This window comes from Scomber japonicus, chromosome 14 (genome assembly GCF_027409825.1).
Source record: "Scomber japonicus isolate fScoJap1 chromosome 14, fScoJap1.pri, whole genome shotgun sequence".
Taxonomy (NCBI): Eukaryota; Metazoa; Chordata; class Actinopteri; order Scombriformes; family Scombridae; genus Scomber; species Scomber japonicus.
Genome location: NC_070591.1, coordinates 21450614 through 21475908, shown reverse-complemented (window position 1 = coordinate 21475908; position 25295 = coordinate 21450614). Strand labels below are relative to the sequence as shown.

Below are 25295 nucleotides of genomic sequence, written 5' to 3'. Positions count from 1 at the left end.
ATTGCACATCAGCATGCCCAATTCATATTTTGAATGCTGTCCAAGTCACAGAGCGGTATTCCTTATGTTTCTGATAGCTCTCTTCACTCTTCTTTCTCATGTCTCTCACTCAGTGTCGATGACCTTGGAGATAAAGCACTTTTTGATTGCATTCATCTCTCTTGAATGACAGTTTAATGTTCAAACAAAAATTGTTTTGAATGGTGTAATATGGGCTAATGACCCACACAGATGGCACACGTGTCTATTTTAGGTAGATCTTGTCCATGCCAACATAAAAGGGCATGAAAACTGTAAAGGGCAGAAGTTCTCTGAGCTGTCTGCCAGGAGAGGAGATGCTGCTGCCATTCATTGACATGTTTTCCACCATGGTTAGACTGATCAGCGGTCCAAGTAAGCTTCCAATGCCAGTAGACATTCAAGGACAAGCGGAGAGTACCACTGGGGGATTGAGTGTGACTGAGCGTTGCAACAGATTAGCTCTGCTTGTGACAAGCCCACTTATCCTTGCAGACAGGTGTGAAGAATGCTCTCGCCTTGTGGGCAAAAGCCACTGGTTGACATGGCTCTTCCTCAGCATTGTGCAGGCATTAACAGTGAGTTACTTTCATATTTACTATCTATCCTTTGTTTGGGGTCAAAAAGTTGAACTTGTAGATAACATAGCAGGTTGATGGGCGATCTCAATATTGCACTCGAGGGTTGTATATGAGACTTTTGCTGGCTCCTGCAGTGAGGCCACAGAGTTAGAGATTCAAAAATTAAAAAACTAAGCTATGTGATATATTGATTTAATTTTACACGTAACTTGCTCACACAATGAGATTTCTGCCAAAATACTGATCTTTCGGTGCAAAATCCAATTTAATATCTCAACAAAGAAAGCTGGGTAGTGACCACTACTTAGAGGATTAACACTGCATTTAGTACAATGCTGACACAGCCATGTTTTGTTCAAAAAGATTAACATTCATTACAACTCATTAGCTTGCATTAAGTCTCAGCAGTGTCTATCAAACAGCCACCTGATGGCAGGCGGGGATCTTTCGTAGTCCCTTAGATCAACTGATACAGCTGATGATGTGGCTCATTTGTTACCCATGTGCCTGGCTGAGCACCTTGGACCTTCTTTCCCAAAGTAATATGGCAGAAACAAGGTCTTCGAGAATGCCTCATAAGACCTCAGTCAAAATGCATCTGCCTGTCAGTTCATTAGCACTCCGTCACCTCAGATTGAAGGCACATAAACTGAGAAAGAAATAGCGCCTGAAACAAGTGTTTAAAATGATGGCTGTTCTCATACACTGTACTCGAGCGTACCCAAGGGTAAAATTAGACATGGGGAAAATGACCTTAAAGTGGCGACTAGCTTCATGGCAGCATAGCGGGGGAGCAGCGCGATAGAGGTAAACTCAGGGGGGTTAACTTTTGAAGGATTGCAGTTGGGTGAAAGCCACCAGAATAACTTTCCTCTCCCTGTCTCATCTTAGAGCGAGACTTGTATTACAGTATCGCATCTAAACCATCATAAAGTCCTTGCTGTTTTATTCACAAGGACAACAGTTAATGTTTCAGTCATTTAGTTACAAATCATTTCCCTCCACCAAGCCTTGCTGAGATTCCTGTTGTTGAGATGCATGAGGAAAACTGTAAACAAAGGAGCATGGCTGATCACATACATGACCCTTATCCATAATGTTAGTGAAGAAAATGAAAATAGCTTGGCTAAGAATTACCGTCGTCATACAGAGAGGCACTGAAGAGTGCAATGACATGAACACTGAGATTGGTTTGGCTTCAATGTTCTGGTAACTGCAGGGTTTGTTTGATAGCATCTTCTCTCTTAACTCTAACTGGATTCTTCAGTACGGCTAAACGGGCTTGCCTCTCAAAGATATTAACTCTGGTGCAATGGAACTTGTCATTTAAAAGCCTGTGAAATGCCTTATGTGATTCCCCTTCTTTTTTGCCTGACTTGCTTTTGCCACGTGCTCTCAAGGAGAGGAATGGGATCAGAGATTCCACACTGTCAAGCGGGATTTGAATAAATGGTCCTCTTCAAAGACTATTTTTCCTCATTTGTCTCCAGCGAGAGGGTTCATTTGTTTGGTAATTTGTAACAGGGTGAGCAGGTTGACGGGGCCATGGATGAAGGAAAACACAGAGAGTGGAGCCGAGGGTTACTTCAGGTGCGCGTTAGGTTTGTTGAGAGGTAATGGAGCAACCAGGACTACTTAAAATATATTGAATAGACAGACTGGGCTTGACCTTTCATTAACTGATGGTGGTAATGGGTTGAAAGAGTTTTGTAGAGTACATACAGATAATGCTTTTTCATAAATGGGTGCAATGCAGCGATGGTGTGTTTACGTATCAGCCAAAGTAATTCAAATTATTCAGTTATTTTTAGCATGATGGGTAATAAAAGGAAATTTTGTACGCAACAGTTGATAAACATGGTCGGGTACCGTGCATCTTTGAGGGCTTAGGGAGGTGTGGCTGTGGGAAGCCTTTAGAGCGACCCAGGCTTAGTTGGCATGCTCAGTGACACATTGCTGTTATTCAGCCAGATTAGTGTTATACTATCTTCTTACTTCACATATCCAGCTATAATCACAAGCTGTCAAAAGCGTCATATAGTTGGGGATCAGTCTGCAGACAGGTCACTGTATCAACTGCAGCAGAGCCAAAACACTTATTAAATCCCTCTTCCCTCTTTAATTATCCAAGTGTCCTCGAGAAGTGATGCAAGCCATCCTGTACTTGTGACATGCTGGCAGTATGCCTGATGACAGCATGCATGTGAGAGCCCCAAGTGGCTGTGTTCATGCTGATGGTGGATGATGAACAGAGAGCTGAGTGAGCATGAAATGAGGTCCGAGTGAGAATTACTAAAAGGTGTTTGATTTAGCCCAGTAACAGGTATGGTGCAGTTTAAGCCTTTGCCTTTGCCTAGAGGGGTTCCACTAAAAGAGGCAAGATGAAAGAAGAGGACTAAGCTTAGTCAGCATGAACGCCACAAGTCTGGAGTTCATCTCTTGATTAGATTCCTAAAGAGTCCTATGCTTAGGTTACATGATCCTATGGTCTATATTAGTTATATATATATATAGTAGGAATGTCTCCATACAGGAACTCCAATACTGCACAGAAGCTGAGCAGTCCTCTGCTACAGATCAGATCTGAACTTAGACTCACAATTCATAATTGTGATTTTGAAACATTTTTGACACAAACTCTTCTGCAAATTGTCTATAAAGTGTCAATATTTCTGCCTGAAATCCACAAAACCTACTAGTGGCTCAATCATAGAAATTATGATCACTAATTTTTTTTTGTTTGTTTTGTTTTTTATGCTCATTAACCTCAATGTCAACCTTGCATTGCAGCCTATAGTTTAGTTTTAGCACACATCATAGTACCCCTACAGAAGTATATCATTTATTGGAGACTAGTCCACATCCTTACGATAAAATAATGGCCATCATTATTGTATATTCTAGTTCTTTGCCTCAGAAAATAACAGTATTGTAAGCGCATAGATCAAAGGTTCTTTTATACTTTTGCTACAGGGAGAAATCAATAAAGAACAATTGAGGCAGAGTTAACACTTTAGTGTATCCTCCACAAGCATTTTACTGATTGGTCAACTGTGAATAGTTGGCTAATATTTCCAAGCCCTAACTTACTTATATTATTACCGTAACAGACCTTTAGCTGGGCGTCTTTTCTTTTCTTGGGTATGCAAAATCTTTCATGCCCTACTTAGACTTATAAACAGACACATTGTGTTAGCGTCAATGTCAGCACACCAAAAAGATGTGTGGTAGGAAAATAAAAAATAATTGAAAATATAAATATGGTGGGATCAGTAAAGAGAAAGACTGACAGTGAGTGTGAAATCCTGTTTTCTTTGAGAACACACTTAATTTAAAATAGAATGTAGAAAGAAGACTTGGAAGGCATAATCCTCACTGAAAGAGTGCGGAAAAACAAAAATGGCAAAATTCCATAAGATTGTGTGCATGAATTGGCACACCATGCAGTAATAGCAATATTTATTTTTTTAAAGAGAATGCGTGATGCTTGAAGGTCATAAATGATGCCTCTGACATGTTTAGTTTGATGGGCATGAGCTCTTATCACATTCAATAGGCATCCAGTCGTCAGAAGAATTTTTTATTTGTTAAACCATCTCTTCTAGCAGCAGTCTGTTGGCATGCAAGGTGCATTCCACTGTGTTCAGCAAAGGAAGGAATGAACACGCAGTGAGTTCCAGCTGGGTATGATTGAATAACCTATTAAATGTGGGCAGTGACCTCTTAAGCCAGCACAGTGTTCTTAATGTTTCATTAATCTCACAGCTACTTTTAAAACAATAATTTACTCTAATTTTTTTCCCCTCCTGGCTGGGTGCATTCTCGTCATAGCCATGGGGTTAAAGAGAGTATTCATTTGTGGTTTGATTTATTGGTTTACTCTATGTATTGTTTTCCTGCCCATAAATTAAATCTATTAAAACAAATGTCAAACACATTAGTAGCTGCTAATGTCACAGCAGAAAGCTTGAGGATAGAAAGAGGTTAGAAAACATGGAGAGAAGAGGAAACTAGAGATGATTAACCTTAACCTGCCTATGGGCAATTCACAGTAAAGGGCTACTGGAGCTAAGAATAAAGACACTGAGAGATTATTTGTGAAATGTAGGAGGGTGCTTATACCAGAGCTCTCACTGAGGCGCTGGCTGCTACTTGCATTTGACTAGGAGCCCATTTCTATCATACAAATTGCATTTCACTTGACTGCTTGTTACATAATTAATGATGGTGGAGAAGGTAAAAACATGTAAAAGATAAACCCTCAATGCTAATACTTCAATGCTATGTTTACATTGCACTCCAGGGAGGCTGGGATCAGTGAATTTAAGTTTAGAGGAGAGACACTGTATATTCTGAAATCAAAAGCAAATATTAAACCTCTAAGTGACACTCAGTGCTCTAAAGCTTGATCGTATTGATGGGAACAGCAGATCCCTGAGGTTTACTTTTTGTCATATCTAACAGGTGCTTTATACTATTATTTCAATTTTTCATGACCTTGTCAATCAATTTGTTCCCGCTGACTTTGTATTAATATTTGAAATCTTCATGTGCAACTTAACGGCAACATTCCTAAAATAATAATGTTAATCTGTATTTTTTTCAGATGATATAATAAATAATAAATAACGTTTCAAAAATAAATAAAACATTACATTTTGCGATCACGGTTGTTTATTCTTGGGGTCCCCAGGAAACCCAGTCAGTAGTCCTTGTATGTTATTGATAGGATGAGAGTTAATAATCTAAACAGCAACATTAAATATTAGATTTTTTTATTTGTTGTGTTTTACTTAAGGAATATTTTACTCAGGAATGTATATGAATACCAGACTACATCTGATTTGACAATCACTAGAATTTGATTAATTTAACCAAATATGGAGGACTAGCAGAAGAGCAAAAAAAAAAAAAAAGAGCTCAGAGGAGAAAAACCAAATGATGAGGAACAAAGGCAGCTGCAGGATGTAACCTTGGATATGGGTCGCCGTGCAGCAGCTGCCCTCCATCAACGGCCTGCATGACGCCAATGAAATGAAGCAGGTAGGTAAGAGACATCCGTTCCATCTGACCCCATGCAGCTCGGCAACAACCTGTTCCATTAACTTCCACCATGAAAACTGAGGGTTGACACTTGGAAATCAGTGCGAGCCGCCCTCTCAACAGTCTGTTCACCAAGCTATTTTCACACAAGCGACCCTATAACTATATTTTCTCCAGATGATTGGAGAACACTTCATCATGGCCTTTAAATGAACAATCATATTTCTTTGTGGAAAATGTCGACCTCTTTTAGGCTAAATGTCAGAATTTATACAGTATTCCTATAACATCAGAATTGCCCTTTCAGGCATGCTAGGTCATTATGCGGGATATTTGCATATCTTCTGTTACTTTTCTAACTAAGACGGTTAGGTGAGATCACATTGAATCTAAAACACTTGGCAGATTTCATTTTGCTAAACTTGTGAAAAGCTTCAACAATTTTCACAATAGGGATCACAAGGAATTGTTGTCAGTGATATTCAGCTGTCAGGGTGTGTATGCACACTCCCCGAACCAGCCTACTATTACAGATCAGATGTGTTGCAGCATCATGGGCCTGTGTATTCCTCCGTGGTTTCCTGAACCAGGGGGGAGGATTCAATTTGCTGCAGTATGATCTAATCTGAGTCCTGCCGGGTGATAAGCTCTGCTGGTGTAGCTGGCTTTCCATGGTTTCCGGAGGTAAGAGAAATAAAGCGTGGCAATAAGTAGGTTTACCCGATTGATGTCACTCAATGGCTGATAGGGACTGGTGTGGGACGAGACTCCACTGATATATGGGATGATCTAGAGCTGACCTTGGGCCAAAGATAGCTCACATAATAGTCTGGTTCAAAGCTCACCTCGTGGGATCACTTATGCACCAACATTATCCTCCTGTATACATTTGCTGTGAAGCCAGAGATAACAAAGGTGTGGGCATCTGGCCTCTGCTTTTGAGGTCACAGACAGAACAGACTGTCAAGGGGTTGCTTGAAAAATGATATATTCTCATCAGTAAAAGGAGTTGGCTGAACAGTAATATGAGAAAGTAGTCCTTTATCAGCGACAGTGGATCCAGTTCATTATGCACAGCAACAACGTCTGAGATGTGGTGAGTGCTTGGCAGAGCGTGTGAATCGTTCTGAATGTAGATATTAATAAGGATACGGTGTTAGACAGCTGCCACCCTGGGAGCCCGCAGCTCTGGTGTCAAATCCCCTTCAGTGATCACAGAGGGAGAGGGATACTCTGCTCTGGGAGTGTGCGTCCCTGAGCATCACACAGTTCGCAACTGATGTTTTGGCAGATGCCCTTGTCAAAAAATATCATAATGCAAGCTGCTAGTGTGAATCAGTGCGCAGAACAATCTCCTGTGTATGGTATTTGACAGAGGTAGCAGATGTACATTGGAAGTACCTATTGTGATGCTGCCCGATGGGAATATCACTGTAATGTGCAGGATGAGAGCCAGAGTTATAGCTAGAGAGTAACTGTGGCGAAAGCTAATGTTGCTAGTAGAAGGCCAGAGTAACAGGAAGAGAGACAGACAAGAAAGTTGATAGTCTTTGCTTTGGGGCAGACATTAATTTAGTGGAGGTTTTATGCCCACATACTGATCGATAGCACATCTAGATGGAGTGGGGGGCCTTGGGTCTGGACTTAATTGTTCTCTGTGCTTCTCATCACTTCAGAATGCATTTAAAAATCTTTCTATTCATAGGCGGGCACTCAGGTTAGACTTAATTGCCTTGCATGTGTGGCAGAGAAAGAGAAGAGATTAAAAGTCTGGCAGCAAAGTAGGGAACAAACAGATTTATAATCCCAATTTGTCAGAGCAGAGCTGATAAAAACAGCTGTGTTTTGAGACATTTTGCTGTGAAACTAGTCCTTCTTTGCATTGTATATTTATCAAGGTACTAGAACATGCAGTTAAAACTAAAGAACAAAAATATTGGTTGTTTTATGAAGAGAAGCACCTTTGTGCTGCAATCATAAACTCCAAGGGATACTATGTGCTGCTATCATGAACAATAATACATGAGAAAAAACAGGATGAACTCCTACTGCTTCGTGTAGAATTTAATTAACAACAGTGGGGACTGTCTACACACTTAAAAATCAGCCTTCACACACTGCTCTCCTTTTGATATCGTGTGCTGGAGTCATGTGGGTCTGATAATTACAACTGTGTGTTGTTCTTGCTTTCTCAGAACTCCCCTGTTCACGTATTAAAAAATGCCATGAGCTGATGAAGACGAATAGATGCACGATTTAAACATGGTGAAGCAGCTGCTTTGACACTCAAAACACTGTGAGCAATGTGCCATTTTAGTTATGCACACACTTTTCAGAGACACAGTTGTACTGGGGAAACGTTCTCATTGGCTGAGTTCAATCGCAATGGATGGCAGCCAAAGAACAATGGTTTTTAATGGATTTTCAGTCCAATAACAAGAGTCTACAACTGTGCTAGCAGCTTTGTGGGGTTGTACTTATTCACAGCAGCCCTATGACCTAAATGCTATCAGCATGCAAACATGCTCACAATGACAATGCTAATGTGCTGATGTTTAGCTGATATATTGTTTAACATGTTCACCATTTTAGTTTATATTGTGAACATGGGGGGATATCATTAGTAATGGGGCTGTCATTTGTTTCACAAGTATTTAGCAAATATTGACAATCCATCCTAAAAGGAATGTGAATCGTTACAGTAGTTGACATTTCAATTAAAACCACCAGACGGGTGAACGACATTACCATCCAAAAAATATAAATTAATAAATAAATGAAAATAAAGAACAGGCAGTTTTGCAACAAAGTGTGTGTGTGTGTGTGTGTGTGTGTGTGTGTGTGTGTGTGTGTGTGTGTGTGTGTGTATGGGGGGGGGCATCTTTAATGTGTTTATCACATTAAATATGACTTATTATGCTAATTTCCAGCTCTATATTTTATTCTGGGACTCCTTAGCGTAGCTTTACATGATTCACAGTTCAGAAAACCCCCTAATTACTATAACTAGCCTTTTATGCAGCCTCTCAGTTCAGCCTCTGTCTCTTAAGAGGCAGTTTTATGAAATGAAACATGTTCCTTATCAAATTAGCAGAGCTGCATTAGTAGTCGACAGAACAAGACATGGAGACATTTGGAGGTCTTTGTCCAGTGGTTCAGAAATAATAGAGGGAAAGAAGAAGGAATGGTAGAAGCAGAAACAGCCACAGTGATGATGATGTTTGATGAAGAGCTGCAGATGACCAGCATACCTCCAACAGGTAAACCACTAACTACTTATTTTCCATTGTTGTGCTATGTAATGGAACATCACACTATAATGCAGGGCTGTCCAACTACACATTCAATTGGGCCATATTTGAAAACCTGTAAATGTACATTTTCAACAGCCTATTTAAAACAATGTAGGCCAACTAAAAGTTGTTATAAACGTCTGATAAGATTATGAAAAGGACCACACAGGGAAATACAGTGGGTTTTTTTTACCTTTCGCTTGATCCACTCTGCTTGTTATTGTGTCTAACCAAGTCCAACCAATGTTGTCAGTCAGTTACTGTATAATAACAATCTGAGCATTTCAGTGGCACACCAGTCAAATAAAACCATATTTAACTAACAGAGAAATATAAAGAGGAAGGATGTGTCTTTGGATATCAGTGGGCAAAAACTTTGTTTTTATTTCCAAAACAATGTGGCTGAGGTCTTATTCAATCATCTGTCAGATATGGGTGTCTGTGGAGTCACCCTGCCCAATTTTTAGCAGTCCAATCAAATGCAATGGATTTAATTTCTAAATACTTCTTGTAACTGTACACTGCCCAAATACCCAATTTCACTGGGGAATTCTTCACAGTACAGAACAGCTAAATACGCTCTAACTTCTGTTTCATGGGGCCTTTAAAAGACCATGAATACTATGGTCATAAATGAATGTAAATAAAAGTCATTGCCTTCTGTAAGTTTTACTACATTTATATTTTATGTTCCTGGAGATTAAAATATTAGAACCAGTAAAACCATGCTCTGTTGCAGAATGGAAATTTCCCAGATAGACTTAATGAATAGCCTTCAGCTTGCTGTATCCTGCTGTCTGTGGTAACCATCAGAAGAGTTTTCCTTCTATCACTAGAACTCCAATCTGCTCATTTAAATGCTGTGTGTTAGTGAGCATGTGGTGGGGGTGGACTATATTATGACACACAGAGACACACTGACACACCCAGAGAAAAATAGAATAAAAAGAGATGACTAACCTAACCCACCTGAGCTCGGCTCACAGGGATCAATGTCCTCATCATCGCTCGGACATTCGGCTGATGCCACTAGCAAGTCGTCGGTTGTCTGAAAAGAGAGAAGCACACAGTGGAGTGGTGAGAGCAGAGCATACTTAGCAACATCAATAGGGTAAGATAGCTCCCACTCAGAGCTACCAGTAGTGGTGTTTCCAGAGGGTTAGGTGAAGAAGAGCGGAGCAGATGAGATGTGAATCCAGACAGCTACACAGTTTGGCTGCTGGATTTATCTGTCAACACGGTAACACGCTGCCTGGCTCTCCAGCATCTGCTACGCTGCTTTCCAGGCAACGCTATCGTTACAGATATAAGATCTGATTATTGAGAACAGCACAGTTTAAAGTTCACAGCAAAATTGTCAACTCAAATGCTCAATTTGTGTTGCATTGTGTGGCTTTGCATAGCCCTTCAAGGGATTGTTAAGAGCCATCACAAAACACCTTTGACATTTAGAGGACAACCAGCCGTGAAAGCTTAAAAAAAGATTGGAAGATAAAGGGCAGAGCAGCAAAGGTTTAAATCAATTTTTTCCCCTAATTTCTTACAAAGTTATTCCTTCTATCTCTTTTTCAAAGTAAGCATCAGAAATAAACAAAAATCAGAGCATATATGGAGGTGCTTCATTATTCTACTGCCACATCCACTCTAACGCCAAATCCATTTCAGATTTCGATGCACTTCCTTACCTGCCAAACACGATACACTTTACCCTCTTAGAGAATGGGAAAGGGCAAACAGAAGACCAGAAAAAAAGTATACTGTAAAACATTATACTGCAATGTTCTTTTATAGTCTTGCTTCAGGCCATTTGATCAGCTCTGCGTTAAAGGTCGTTTCAATTTAAGCATAGCAGCCTCTTCAGGGCTGGGTTAGGTTTTCAGCTATGTGGAGCCTTGCTAAGCAGAATAACCTGCTGATATTCATTTAGCCTTGCACCTCTACTTATCCCTTTTGTACTAATATTGTTTTAAGTCCTCAAATGCATGCCTGGCAATACTTGTGTTTTCTAAAAAATTGTCATACTCATGAGCTTTCATGTGTATGACAGACACAAGAGAAGACCAATAAAGGGCCATCATGCATTAGGTTACAAAAATGAAGATGGACTCAGAGTTTTATTCAATTTGTGCTATTATTTTGTTGACGTTTGACTGTGCATCAAAATATATCTACAAGTTGGATTAGTATTGACTCATCTTAAGGAAATTAAAGGTGATGTCATTTTGCTTAACATCCATTTGGCTGTATGTAATGTGATTTTATTGTGACTGCAACATCATTTCGACATTCTGAACATGGACCAACATCATCTTTACATAGTAGACCAGGAAATGATGGATCAAACCCATTAAGGGAGTTGTGGCAGAGGGCTGTTTTTGGTGCATCTGTGCCGGGTGAGGACCGGGGAAGCCGTCCAAATGTAAATTTAATTTGCTGTGCATGAGGCTGATATACAGTGTCGGCCATCCAGATGGCAAAACCGCCGGATCCTGGAGTGCCACATCCATCACTTCAGCCTTGTGATTTGTTTTTCCTGGCGGGAGATCTTGACACTCTGCACTCACTGGCAGAGGTACGGGAATCAAGGAATCAATACTCCCTCTCTCTTCTTCCCACCTTACCACTCTCACTCTCCTCTCTCCCTCTCACATCCCTCTTCTCCTCTCTCTCCCTTCAAGTCTGTCCTTCAGATTTATTTGCAAGCAGAGAAGAGGAAGCAATGTGAGGTGGGTGTACTAGATGTAGGTTAACTCCCCATAGAATAACCTGAGTGGAGGTGTATGCCCGTTCATATTTATTTGTTTCTGTCTCCTCATTCAGGTCAGAGAGCTACAGCATGAGACCATAAACTCTATCACCACATTGAAATCCAGTAACGAATATGGATGTTTGTTTATCTCTTTAAAATGCATCTTTGATTTTGTAATTACGGGAATGGAGATTAAATTTTGTTGTTTATGCGATACAGTGCAAGAGCAATTTGAAGCTACATATTTCCTTTTGTTTTGCTTGTAAGAGCTGGAGAAAATATTGACATGTAGTCTGAGTAGGTGTAAAATGGTACCAATGTCTAACTTTTAATCTGCATTATAAAGACTTCATTAAAACTTTCAAATAATTGGCAGAAAGCCATGATATTTGGTAACAACACAAAATAATGTCATGCTCATTTCAGCCTCCAAGGACAAAGGCTATGTGTAGATCTGTGTAGCTGCTGCTCAATTGTGCTTGTAAGCCACCCCTAAGTCCAATCTTTCTTTGATCTTATCAAAATATCAGCCCTATGCTATACTTTTAAATGAATCATCTGTGCGTAGTGGATGTATGCCTCTGAATCGACGCTAAAATGAATTCACATGTTACTAGGCATCGGTCTGCTATCCAGGATTAGTGTGTAGGTCAACATTTTGATGTGGTCATGACCTGGTTGAAATCCAATAACATTACCAATTCATGGTGTCCTCCTCCAACGCTTGGCTTCTTTCTCACCCGTGACAATTCAATGTGGGGTATGTGAGGGGCTTACCATGCAATTTAGCCACTGTGATGAAAACTGACAGGCAGCTTGGCCCATATGCCAGAAAAGGACACCAAAATCTTTTCTCAAGGAAACATCTTAAAACAACACAAGATATGCATGTGACTGTTATGATTTTTAGTCAAAAATCAAAATTTGTTTTTTTTTCATCTAAATGTTCTCTACAAATAATATATGTTTTTGAGAGGGTTCATTAGTTCAGTAGAGTTTATTGATGTGAAGAGCAGCATGCCCACAGGAAAGATGCTCCAATACATGAGCGTATAAACAAGATGTACCTGTAGTTCATTTTATGAAGGTACATCTAAAATGCTAAAAGCAAAGGCTCAGGGCTTGCAAAGCATCATTAATCTAGCGGTAAAGTGCTGAAGCCATGGTGAACCTACAGCACAGCTCATTTATCTGCCCCTGCTCAGAGCAACAGAGAGCATGCTCCTATGAGATGTATTGAGAAAAACCTGGGGATACAGCTGGATGTATGAAAAAACACAAAAATTGGGAGAAAAAGAGATACTGTAGAGAGAAACATGCACCTGTACAGTGCTATTTTAGACACTTCAGCTGTCAGGGTTATTATACATGCAATGCTAAGGTACAATGAAAAATAAATCTTTTTAGACATAATAGTGGAGTAAGGTTATCGACTGACCTTGGTGCCTGCACCGATTGAACCATTAAAGGTGATGTGGAAATTCCAACCTGACTCAGCCAAAGGCGCCTCAGTGCTTTCTTTAGCACTGTCATGCTGCTTTTCGATCTCTGAGGATTGATAACGGTCCTCCTTAATGAGATGTCCAGGCTGAGGCCTGGTCTGCATGTGCTCCCGAAAGCTTAGTCAGCAGTCTTATTCTTTCTGGACACCATGTTATCTACAACCCTACAAACACATATCTGTTCCCTGCTAATGCTCAACTACACAGTGTTGATGCCACTCCCTAATAACTATTATATGGAGCAGGTGGCTTTATTATAATGCTGTACATTCGTATACTTCTCTCCTAACTGTATGTTCTCCCCTCTTAATGCTGGGCTGATTCAGGGAACAGGAGGGAGGGGAGGGCTCCTCTTCTGGGAGGATGCTGTGTGCTGCTGGCCTGGTGCTCGAGAGCAAGAGACACCTTCTCTGTGATAACCTGTCGGCATGTCTCTGTGGAGAGCCGTGAGTTTTCACATTGTTTTCTCTCTGGTCTAATTTGATGAATGCTCTCTGGCACACAACATGTCTCTTTGGAGACGAGCTGAAAGTCAGGAGGACACTGAAGGCATTTGAAGGATTTATCCGAAGCATGCCTCTACTGTCCTGGTAATGTATTCCACTGAGGATGCTTGCTGTTTTCTTTTGCCTCTCTGCTTTTCTGTTTTCCCTAGTAAGCCCTGTTTTTGTCCAATCTAAGCTTTTGTTTTGCAAAGCTCTCCCTCTTGTTATATTGGTGATCGCTGCCAGTAATAAAATTGATATTTTTTTTACTCAGTGTCCATAATCTGTTGTTCATTAAGATCTGCTATAAACCCCAATAGTTTTTTCAAAATACCAAAAATGCTTACCGCCAGTAAATTCTGGGCTGATTGAAAAATCAAAGCGAAAATGGCTTATCTGCTACACATTATCATATCACAAAAAAGCCTTTCCATCTGCAAGACTGCACGCAAACCTGCAGATTTTTGCTCATAAACTGTTCTGATCTTTGTCTGTATATCTCATCCTCCATTTCCACAACATCCACAACCCATATGCTTATACTGCTCACAATCCATTAGATGTAAGCGCCTACTGAATAACTGTTCCCAATGGATTGTCGCTATTTTCAGGCAAGACCATACATGGAAGAAATCACTGATAACCAGAGGTGGACTGCTTGTTACAGTGATGCACCAAAGTCTCTTCTTCTGGAAAATAGATACTGATTTTTTTTTGTAATATTTGTAATTTCTAATGCTACCTTTTATGCCAACAGAGCAGGTTTTAGTGTCATTGTATATGACAAAAGGATTTTGGGGATTTCAAACATATAAGTCTAATATGGACTATGCATTTCACTTAGAGATGGGATGTATTTCTTGAAATCTGAAGAAAAATAAGCAGCACCTCAGCATGATATTTTAAAGTACTAACAGTACTTCTCCATCAATTATAATGCATAAAATATCAGCCTAAATTATTTTTGTCTTATTTATCTTGGAGGCCTAAATTAACAGGGTGCATATCTGGCTTATAAGTATAATTAGTCTTTTTTAACTGTAACAGTCTGAAGAAATATATACATTATATATTATCAGTTCAAAGTCATAATAAAAACTCTGCTACAAGGCGGTTCTTTTATTTCCATCTCTCATAATAATCCCAGATAAATCATATTAAGGGTGCACTCAAGACTCCAACTTGAGCCAATACAATAGCTAAAAATGTTATTTATATCTTGTCTATAATTGGCACCAGCTGTTGAAGCCAAAGTTTAAAATGCCCCTAAAAGCAGAAAAGCAGAAGAATCAGTATTCGGTAAATGTTCCCACACAGAGCTTGTGCCATTATTTCTCATGCTGGCACTGATTTACACTGATAGTGACCTGCTAGTGTCCAGATCTGACCAGAGTTGTAGTGTGCACAGACTAATTGGGAGGAGTTTGTTGTCCTAAGCTTCAGTCTAGCAGCAACACATCATTAGTGTGCCAGCAAGAGAGAGAGAGAGAGACAGAGAGAGAGACAGAGAGAGGGAGTGGGACAGCAGATAGAGATGGCTCATGGTTAAACAAGGGCTAAAGAATTCCTCCCCATCTGTACACTGAGCTCCATACACCTAAACCCTCTGATATATAAAACCACAGTCTATAACAATGTAATGGTGGCCAGTACTCTTTATGATCCAAGCACACACTCTATTTACCCATGGCAGCTATCACACTGCAGCAGCAGCTCTTATCAGAACGCCTGATGACATCCAAGTATCTAACTTAGCACCCTGGAACTAGGTCGATGTTGATGAATAATTTAGTCCCAGATGCTCAATGGATTCCAACTGAATAATGAAGGCATGTGGGCCTCTAAGACTGTGAGTTCAGCTCAGTGTATTGCCTGGCCTTCGCCCACACTCTTCCTACTGCTGGTCTGCCAAGCTGTCAACATCATGGACTCACACAGAGTCAGACTTCAGTATGGCTAGAAGACAATAGAATGACATTATTGCCACCACAGTTCAGCTGTGGGGCAAACACTGATGGATGTACATATGTATATTCATATATCTATATCTGTAATATCTGTATCATGTTCTGAACTTATGTTCAAAATATCTTGATTCTCTGGTCTGTTTGAAAACGCTCTGATGCGAGGCTTCATGGTGGTACAACAGTACCACTCTCAGAGTAGAGCAATAAACAATATGGAACAACTAGCTTGGTAAAAATGGAAATATTCTCTACTGTATCTTTGCTGAGAAGGATTTACAACAGAATCCGCAATTCTGAGCAAATGAATCAACAAAGCTTGAAAACAGACACTGCCAAAAGAACATCAGTCAATACACAAAAAATATATGCAAGCAGCAAGAGCAGGTGCTTCATTATTTTTCCCAGGAAAGGCTTTGTTGAGATGTTACCGAGATGATATCAGCTATGCAAACTTAGGTGTGAAACAACTGCCTCAGCAAGCAAGGCTGGTTTCTAAGATCTATAAGACTGCACTATATTCTGTTCACATACAAACAAAAAAGTCTTGCATTAAACTCTGAACGTTCATAAAAGAAAACAGCTTCACTCTTGGTATGTACTGGATGCAGAACAGTCATTTGGATATCACACTGTTTTAACGTGAATATATTGTACCCATGTCACTAAATGACAACTTTAAAGAACAGGCACATTAGAGGCTACAATTTACAAACTATTTGCAAGGAATAGTCATCATTTGTTTTATGAGGAACAAATCTGTTCTCTAATAAACAATCCTGACTTTTCTGCTTTAATTTAAGGAACATGAAAACATTACAGCAACAAAACATATTAGCAGTCTGTAATTACCTAAGGCATTACATTATATTGCAGGCCACAGAGTGCATTTTGTAGGTAGTTTGACTCCTCAGAGAACAAGAGTATTCATACTAAAAATATGCCTACACTTTTCATAGGCAATTAAGTCTGAATAATTGGTATCGCTTCTCTCTGTTTTGACTGCTTGTGTATGCCATAACATAAAACTGGCCAGGGTGGACAGCTGTTTTCACTTGCTAAGTTATGAGACATTGTCCCTTTTGGGAGAAAGGCTTTGCTTTATTTAAAACGAACCAGCTGTTGCTGCAACTGGACCTCAGGCTGAGTATCAGAGTGTCATTAAAAAAAGAATGGTCGGAGGCTCTCCATCTCCTCCCCTGGTACCCACATGTTCCTGTCTTGCCATACATCTTCCTGGAGGCTTTAAGTCACTGCAACCCAGACAGTCTAACAAGGTGCTGGGAGGCAGCTTCACACACCTGGTACACCCACAGCACGCAGTATGGGGACATACAAAGCACAGTTGCACACAGAGACACACATTTCCAAGATGACTGGTAATAACATTTTTAATATACCCTGAACCATAAATATAATTCAAAATAGGATTAGAATAGGAATAGGAATGATTGTAAAATGCCGTATGTTTGATTCTTTCTGCTACACATTAACAGTCTAGTGGATTCAATCTACCTAGAAACAGGTGTTTGGTAATGTGTACAAAGGGCGTTTAATTTCATTATTACTAAGCTGTGTAAAGGTTGTTGGGATTGTAACAGTGTGATGATCAATTTCTGTAAACTCAAGTAAGGCAGCACAATAAAAACACATATAATTAAGTTAGATATTTAGGAACTAAAATAACATTAAGACTCAGGAATGAGTGAACACTTCCTAGCCTAGTATACAGGCTCAGGAAAGCTTCTGCTGTGCAAAATGAAAGGCTGTACTTGAGTGTGTAATACAAGTGACAGGTATGGGCTAATGTAGGAGTGTAAAGGTGCTCTGTGAAAGTAGTTGTGGGGTAATTACAGAGCTGTTTCAAAATGTACACAATGCCTGTGCTCTTGTTGAACATACTCCCTCTCAGGGACCCACGAACAGTACTGTGTGAGGACTCCTTTTTATGTGGCTGCTTCAAGGCACTGCTGCACTGCTTTGTAGATGTTCCTCAAGTCCCCCTTAGGACCCTGTTCAACTTGTTTTCCAGGAACAGTCATCCACACGGCCTTAATGTGAATTCAACATTTAGCATGGAGTATGATACGGCTGAGGCACCAAGGTACGCAGGAAAGTTGTCTTGCTGTGTGGGAGGAAGCAAATAGTCCATTTCCCATTCAGTGCCTGCGTCACACTACCACCATGTCAGCGACTGACTCAGAGTGAGCCACGTGTGACTGGTGCTTAATTCACTCTAGACGTATGATAAACAGTTCATATTTTGATTTTCTAATTAAGCCTGGTCCTTATTATTTATGACTGGGGACTTATAAATAATGTGCACACAATATGGACAAGTGCAGAAAGAGAGCACGTTGAGCTGCTGCCATGTAGTATACAGCTTCTAGCAGATTACACAGGAGAAGGCTGGATGCCTTCTGTTAGCTACATGCTCTAAATGATAAAATCTTAATATGAAATTCATAAGACACTATCAGCCTCCATCAACCTCCTACGCTCCCCCCCTCTTGTTCTCTCATTTCTTTTCTCTCTTACATAAACACCGCTCCACAGAAGTATAGTACATGGTCGACTTTGTCCCTCCTCCCTTATCCTTGCTTTCACACTTCTCAGATAAATTAAATCTGTCAGCATTGAAGCATTTTCCCCTCTGGATGCCCTGATATTTTCGTTATCTGAAATCGAATCTGGAGCTCTGTGCGCGTCCTGTAGCTCGCTTGGTAGTAATCTGGCCTGAGAGCACAGAACTGACCAGGAGGAATATCATACATTAAGGATAAACTGGAAAGTGAGGGAGGAATAACAATTACTGGAGAATGGCTTGTAATCACGCTGCTCTCTATCTAAAAGCAAACCACCCATACAGTACTTGTTATTTTGGGGAAATAGTTCAGTTCAATCCAAAGTAACTATGCAATTCCTCATTTTAAGTTATTTTCCCTCAAAATCTAAAAATAGATGACAAATCCAAGCATGGGCCTGTGTGTGTGTGTTTTTGAGACAGAGAGAGCAGGAGAGGAAGAGATATTCAGCTTGGCCACAAATCACTGTCTTCCTGACTTTACCTGTGTCTTGACATGCAGTCCCAGTCCCTCATCAGGTGACAGGAACAAATTTGTCATCCTAATATAGATGCCATCACTGCTGAGATGAATGTACTCAGGCCTGATTCCCATGTGTAACGTTCGCAAAGACATGACATGAGGAAAGAGGAAGAGCAGCTTTGCCCTACAACAGCAGACCAGGTCGCATGTAGCTCCCACAGAGCATCATCATAATCAGATTCCTGTCCTCCAGGTCTGGATGTGTCATTCACAAAGGGCTGACCGTGACTGCCATAAACAAATGAGCATTGCTCTCACTCAGCAGAGAGAAAACAAAAGACACATGGTTTAAATACAGTGAGAATTAATACTTTAAACAGGCACTTTATAAAGCCTCTGATCACTAATCTATAACCATGGCAGGATTATAATACCAGAATATACGTTCTTTTTTCAAATTCAACTTTAGATTTGTGAACAGATGTTATAATTTTATTTTATATAGAGCTTTGCATCACAACTCAGTTTGTAACATTTATGCATTTACTGTATGAGCAGATATGGACACTAAAGAACAATTAGGATATTTATGCATTATTGAATTATTTATTTATGCATTATTGAATTATTTATTTATTAGTTATTGAATGCTTATCAACACATCATAGCTGTAATCATATTTAATGATATTCAGACTGATAACACAGAAAAAAACCCTTAGGGCAAGTGTGTTCGCAATTTTTGATAACATGTTGATCTTCAAGGTTTTTTGTCACTTTAAGGTGACAAACATACACTTACAGCCACATATGTTAGTCTTTATGAGCAAATAGTGTCAGCTGTCATACTTAAAAAAGTATAAATACTTAAGTTCTAGTTATATAAAGAATACACTTAAACAGCAACACATGGTTCATAATTTATATTTATAAACAATATGAAGATGTACTTTATATGATCATAGAGTTGTATCAAGTTTAACAGTTAATGAGTTATGGATCATTCATATAATGAATTAAAGTTATTGACAAATTCATTAGTAAATGCTTAAAATGTCTTACACACCTTATAGTGTGTTATAATGTATTATAAACCTTGTTATAGTTAAATTAATGCACTTCAAACTAACTAACACTGCTGACACAGTGTGTTGTTTCAATTGAATTTAAAATGTATTTGATGATGACATTTCTACATACTTTCCTTCTATCCATTCCAGCCATTTGTGTACAGTACAATCTGATCTTAATCTTAGGCTCTGTAGATACTGTAGGCTTACTGCTATGATACTGTAAATGCAAATTAGATTGATGAGTTAGATGAAAACACATCTACACAGCTCAAGTTAAGGTCTTCTACTTGTAAAGTTCACCGATGTTCTTTACTAGAACACACATTTGTACACTTTGCACACTTAGCAATCAGATTTGTTTTCTAAAAGCTGAAGGGATCAGTTAAGGGGTTTATCCTGGGGTGAAATAAGCATATAATTTTTTTTTTCATCCCGAGAATTAAAATTTTAAATATGACTCAGAGTGCTTGTAAAATGAAAAATAAGCCTTAAGATGTATAAGCCAGTTTGTGGCTGACACTTTCTTCCAGCTTTTGGGAAAATTATTTTTAAAAATGGAGAGCTCAGCGCAGCTCATTGAGCAGTTGGCACAAAGCTCATGAATGTAATGTATAAACCAGCTGATCACAGAATCTTGCAGGTGGGAGCAATGCACTGCAGGACAAATTGTATCTTATGCTCAACAGTTGGCCCAGGACTACTTTCTATTTCTAGAAATCATAACAGCAAATGTCCTGAGAGACAACAATATGGTCTATAAAACATGCTGTAAAGCTGTCAGTATCAGTATCTCCTCCACACACAAACCAACACTTTATAAAACAACAGAGACAACATTCACACTGCGTAGGTTTCATTCTTGTCATCCAAACAGACTTAGTGGGACAATCTGTATTCCTCTGTAATGCTGCCAGTAGAGTGAAACCTGCTAAAACAAAAAAAGCTGCTTTGTTGACTATTAATAATGGCAATAAGTAGGTATCTGTGAAAAAAACAGCGAACCTTTAAAACAAGCAAGAATAAAATAAACCATCAAATGAAACACAAGGCATCCTGGAGTCTCAGCTGTCCAATGTGCAGCTCATGTACCTGCTGCACAAAAGCTTGTCTCCGCTGTCATGCAAGCATTCATCAAATCATGTGAACACACATCGGCATACCATGGCATGTATGTGTTCACCCCTGCCAAGGTGGTCTGGATCAGCGAGTCACATGGTGTCTACAACACAGTGTTGAAGGGCAGTTTCTATAATGGCCCCTGGTGAGACTGAGATGATGGATATGGTCCGTCGCTAGGAGTGAACGCTGCAGGCCCTGAGGCCACTGCAGGTCTACAGTGTTAGCTCCTTTGCCATCTGTCAGCACTGGGTGGGCACAGCCCATGACAAGGCCTGAGGCGGCACACTCCACGACCACCTACAACAACACGCAGCCCACTTTAGGGGCAAGGTTGGGAGGTTAGTAAGACACACGAGGGGTGCACTAGAGAGTTTTCAATTTACATACACTTGCTTTCAATCTGTTTCTGCTCTGATCATTTTTCTGTGCTTGTTACACATGCAATGATTGAATTATCCATGTGGGTTTTCTTTTCTTCAGCTTGGATAGGTGGTGACACCAGGTATCTTCAAAAGACCTAATATAATAAAACCTAGAAAAAATCAATAGTGCACCCGTCAGTAAAGCCAGCTGTTTCATAGTAATCACTCTTTTTCTGAAGCTTGCAGTATCTCAGTGGCACAATGGTCAATCCCATACATCTGCATTGCAGGGGAAATCTTATCCCCTGCAATGTTGTTTGCAGGGATACATTACTTTCTGTGAAAGATGTTTTCTCTTTGCGAATAACTGAAGGCACCATAACCTAATAGGGCACTGACACTGACTGAATACCGCATTATGTCTCTAAGTCCATGAGACACTTACTGTAGGTTTAATATCCTGAATAAAATACAATTCATTCAATGTGACTGAGTCCTTGATGATCAGTCCTTCTCCTTGTAAATGTGGAGCATTGTGTATTTCCTTAGTAACCTCTCAGTCTGCTGAGCATGTTTCTGGTTTTTAATTGGTGAGTGCACAGAGGTAGAAATAAAAATAATACATATATTTGGTTTTCATCTTACAATAAGGTCTGCTTTTAGATGAGTTGAGGAAAACCATTCCACTTGGTTTGCAATGAGACAAGCAATTCCTATTAACACAAATAAGAGAGAAGAAATATGTACAATCATCTGCAAGTCAGTCATTGCCCATTTAACTCTACCTAGTGCAGGAAAGTTAATGTTAGAACATTTGGCTGTGATAATATCCTGTGTAGAATTAAGGAAACAAACTCCCTACTGTACATAAAGTCTCCCAAGTTCCAGGTCTTGTTTTGTAGTAATTTATTTTTAAATAAGAGGAATCTGAAACTTCAAACTCCAAAAAAACAAAACAACAAAAAACAAAAAAAACCCACACATACACTCTTTCACACACACACACACACACACACACACACACACACTCACACACACAATTTCATCATGCGCATCAATGAAACTAATGCAATTAAATTATTACTATGATCTTTACCAATCACAATGGAGGAAATATAAATAAATAAAAGCAGATGAGTTTAATAGATAATTTAATTTTATGTAAAAAGACAACGTAGAAGGCTTCTCTTGGGCATTCTCAAACCACAATTTCACTTTTTCATAACCACGTAATTTTAATAGGATGCGTTACCACTCACATATCTCTTGAACAGTAACAGGCTGGGGAGACTCTGTGTTTCATTTATCTGTCATGTGACTTCACTGGCAGCCAAACTGTGCACCAGTTACCTGCAACAGCTTGACTTGGAATTGTGGTATGCCTGTCTCATCTTTGCTTTCTCTCTTCTCTCTCAAATTATGACAAAACAGCAATAAAATCCATCTGAAAAAAACAAAAAAACACCATTCATCATGAAATTCAGCAGTGAGAGTGGTGTGTATATGTGCCATGATCAGATGGTTGACACCAGTTGTATAAATACAGCTGGGTAACTCTGAGTACCATGAAATGAACAAATAAACCTGTGCTTTTTATTCTGCAATAAAACGAGCAGCAACATTAATTTTAACTGCCTGCTATTCAGAATACAATTCTGGCAAAACAACCTGTGCTTTTTCCCCAATAAGTTGATGATAAAAGTGCCTTTTGACTAATTGAGAGTATACCTGTCAATCAGAAACAACTTGCTGAACTACTGCAGGCAGTCTGTTGTTCACTGACTTGACAAGATTGAATTTAAAATGCAAGGGCACTGATGACCACCTCACTGTTAAAGAAAATAAAAGAAATAGTTACTGTTTAGGTAAGTAAGTCATTTAAATTCACTAAAATAACTACAGTATAAATAGAATGAAACAAAAACTAAAGAGTAACAAAAAACACATGATACATTGCCATTCATGTGATTGGTCCGTCACAAAGAGGGAAACCGTGGCACACATGTGAAGGCTGTCATAAATCTTATGTCTACCTGAGTTTAATTTCACTACCAAAATATACAAAGTAGAATATTAAACAGCAAGAGTTGTCTTAAGCTAATGGTTATACATTTCTGGCTGAAGATCATAGAAGCAATGTAACAAAGAGTCTAGTTATGCTAGTGGCTCTGTGAGACTGTAATGATGTAGGGTAACCATATTTTCAAACCCCCAAACCGAACCCCTTACGTGTACTGCACAGTTAAGCATGCACACATGCATGCCCTTATGCATGCACCATAGGCGTTTTCATCAGAATGGAGGACAATTATTTTAGCACTTAGAACACCTACTGAGAGCACCTTTCAACAGCACTGACGCACTGTCCCTGAAATTAAAAATCCAAAATCCATCAAGGTATTTGTCAGTGTGCAGGGGCACAGGCTGCCAGCTAAGTGGCCGACTGTGACACATCACATTGTTTAGCAGCTTTTTTTTATTTTAAACAAAACAAAGTACAAATCTATTTAAGGCATTATAGGCTACAATATAAAAATAACGTTTTAATTACATCATCTGTTAGCAAACTGTCAGAGCCACAAATGCCATTGGCTAGCAGCCTAACAGCCTTGACTATGACAGAATTCAGACACATGGGGAACTTTTTATATCATGGTTAGGCAATAGCCTAATAAAATAACCAGTTTGATCCCAGACAACTCAGGACATCTGGTCACCATATACTTATACATGGACATGCTTTGAGTTAAATCCTGATGTCAACATGCTAATATGCTTTCATGGCAATGCCACCAAGCTGATGTTTTGCAGGTATAATGCTTAGCATAGTCACCCTCTAAATTTAGTGTGTTAGCATGGTAACATTTGGTGTTTAGGCCTAAACACACAGTGCAGCTGAGGCTGATGAGAATATCATTAATTTTTCAAGCCAAAGTACTGGTCAAATGTTCATTTTGACCTGAGTGACCATTAGTGTTGGTTGAAAAGTTGAGAGGTCAAAAAAAGAAACTGTTCATCTTGAGTGGAACATGAATGTGTGCTCCAATTTCCATGGCTATCTATCCAATACTTGTTGACACATTTTAATGAAAAAGACATGTATACACCATGGTGGGGCTGGTAGAAATGTAAGGGCATCAAAAAAGTCAGTAAGGTTCATCCTTTAGGAACCTGAATATCAAAATTGTTCAAAATTTCATGGCAAGTGGTGGACAGGCTCCATTTTCAGCCATGCTAGCATAGCAAAATATATGAAAATAGGTATAATCTTAAGTAAACTTAAAACCAAATCATCCTTAAACTGAAGTCTCAGTATCATATCATATAACACCATTAAAGAACCTAGTACACTGCATGTGTGCAGTTGCCTGAGGAGTGCTTAATACCCAAGATAAGTCTCAGGTCTGAATATTGATGCATGCAGGATTAGTATTAAATCTGGCTGTGCAGATTTATTGCAGCCTTAGCTTGAAAAACAATAATCCCTACCAGTGTCAAGACAATCACAACAATGCCTAAAGGTAGTACCAGATACAATAAAGAGACATAGTGCATGGATGATTATAAAAGGAGAGAAGCTGCGGACTGAGCAGTTATTGGGTACTAAATTGCAGAAGATTTTTCAACACAAGATTACTGTGACACTAAGTTTATTATAGTGTGTTTGTAAGAGTCAGTGATAGAGGCTGGGAGGCACCCAAACACTGCACTGAAGGTGTAGCAGCGCAGCATGTCAAATCTTTGTTTATCCTTGTGCCAGGTTTCTGCCTCTTGTTTCAGGGATGAAGAAAAACAGAGCCACTACAAGCCAGTTCAACTGGAACTGAACCATGTTCTGTGAGTGCAAATGAAATGGCCCACACAATGTCTTTTGAATGTTCCTCACTTTCCCTGAATGGCCATTACACCCACTTCACCTAGGGTTAATTCGGAAATAGTGAGGCCAATTGGCTATTTGGTGGCAGTAATGTGACATAGTGACAATTCATCCTCCCTAAGAACGAGCCATAATCTGCATTTCTTGAATTTCCACCAGCAACAAGCTATAAAACAGAAATTG

General features: G+C 39.5%; 1 protein-coding gene across 2 annotated transcripts in view; it reads right to left on the bottom strand.

The window, feature by feature from the left end:
• Positions 1–25295, bottom strand: part of LOC128373367 (neurexin-1a) — a 257924-nt gene that overhangs the window by 3419 nt on the left and 229210 nt on the right. For both annotated transcript variants that reach the window (XM_053333666.1, XM_053333665.1), the window contains exon 22: positions 9896–9983. In XM_053333666.1, coding sequence (XP_053189641.1) covers positions 9896–9983 — 88 coding nt within the window. The remainder of the gene's footprint in view (positions 1–9895; positions 9984–25295) is intronic.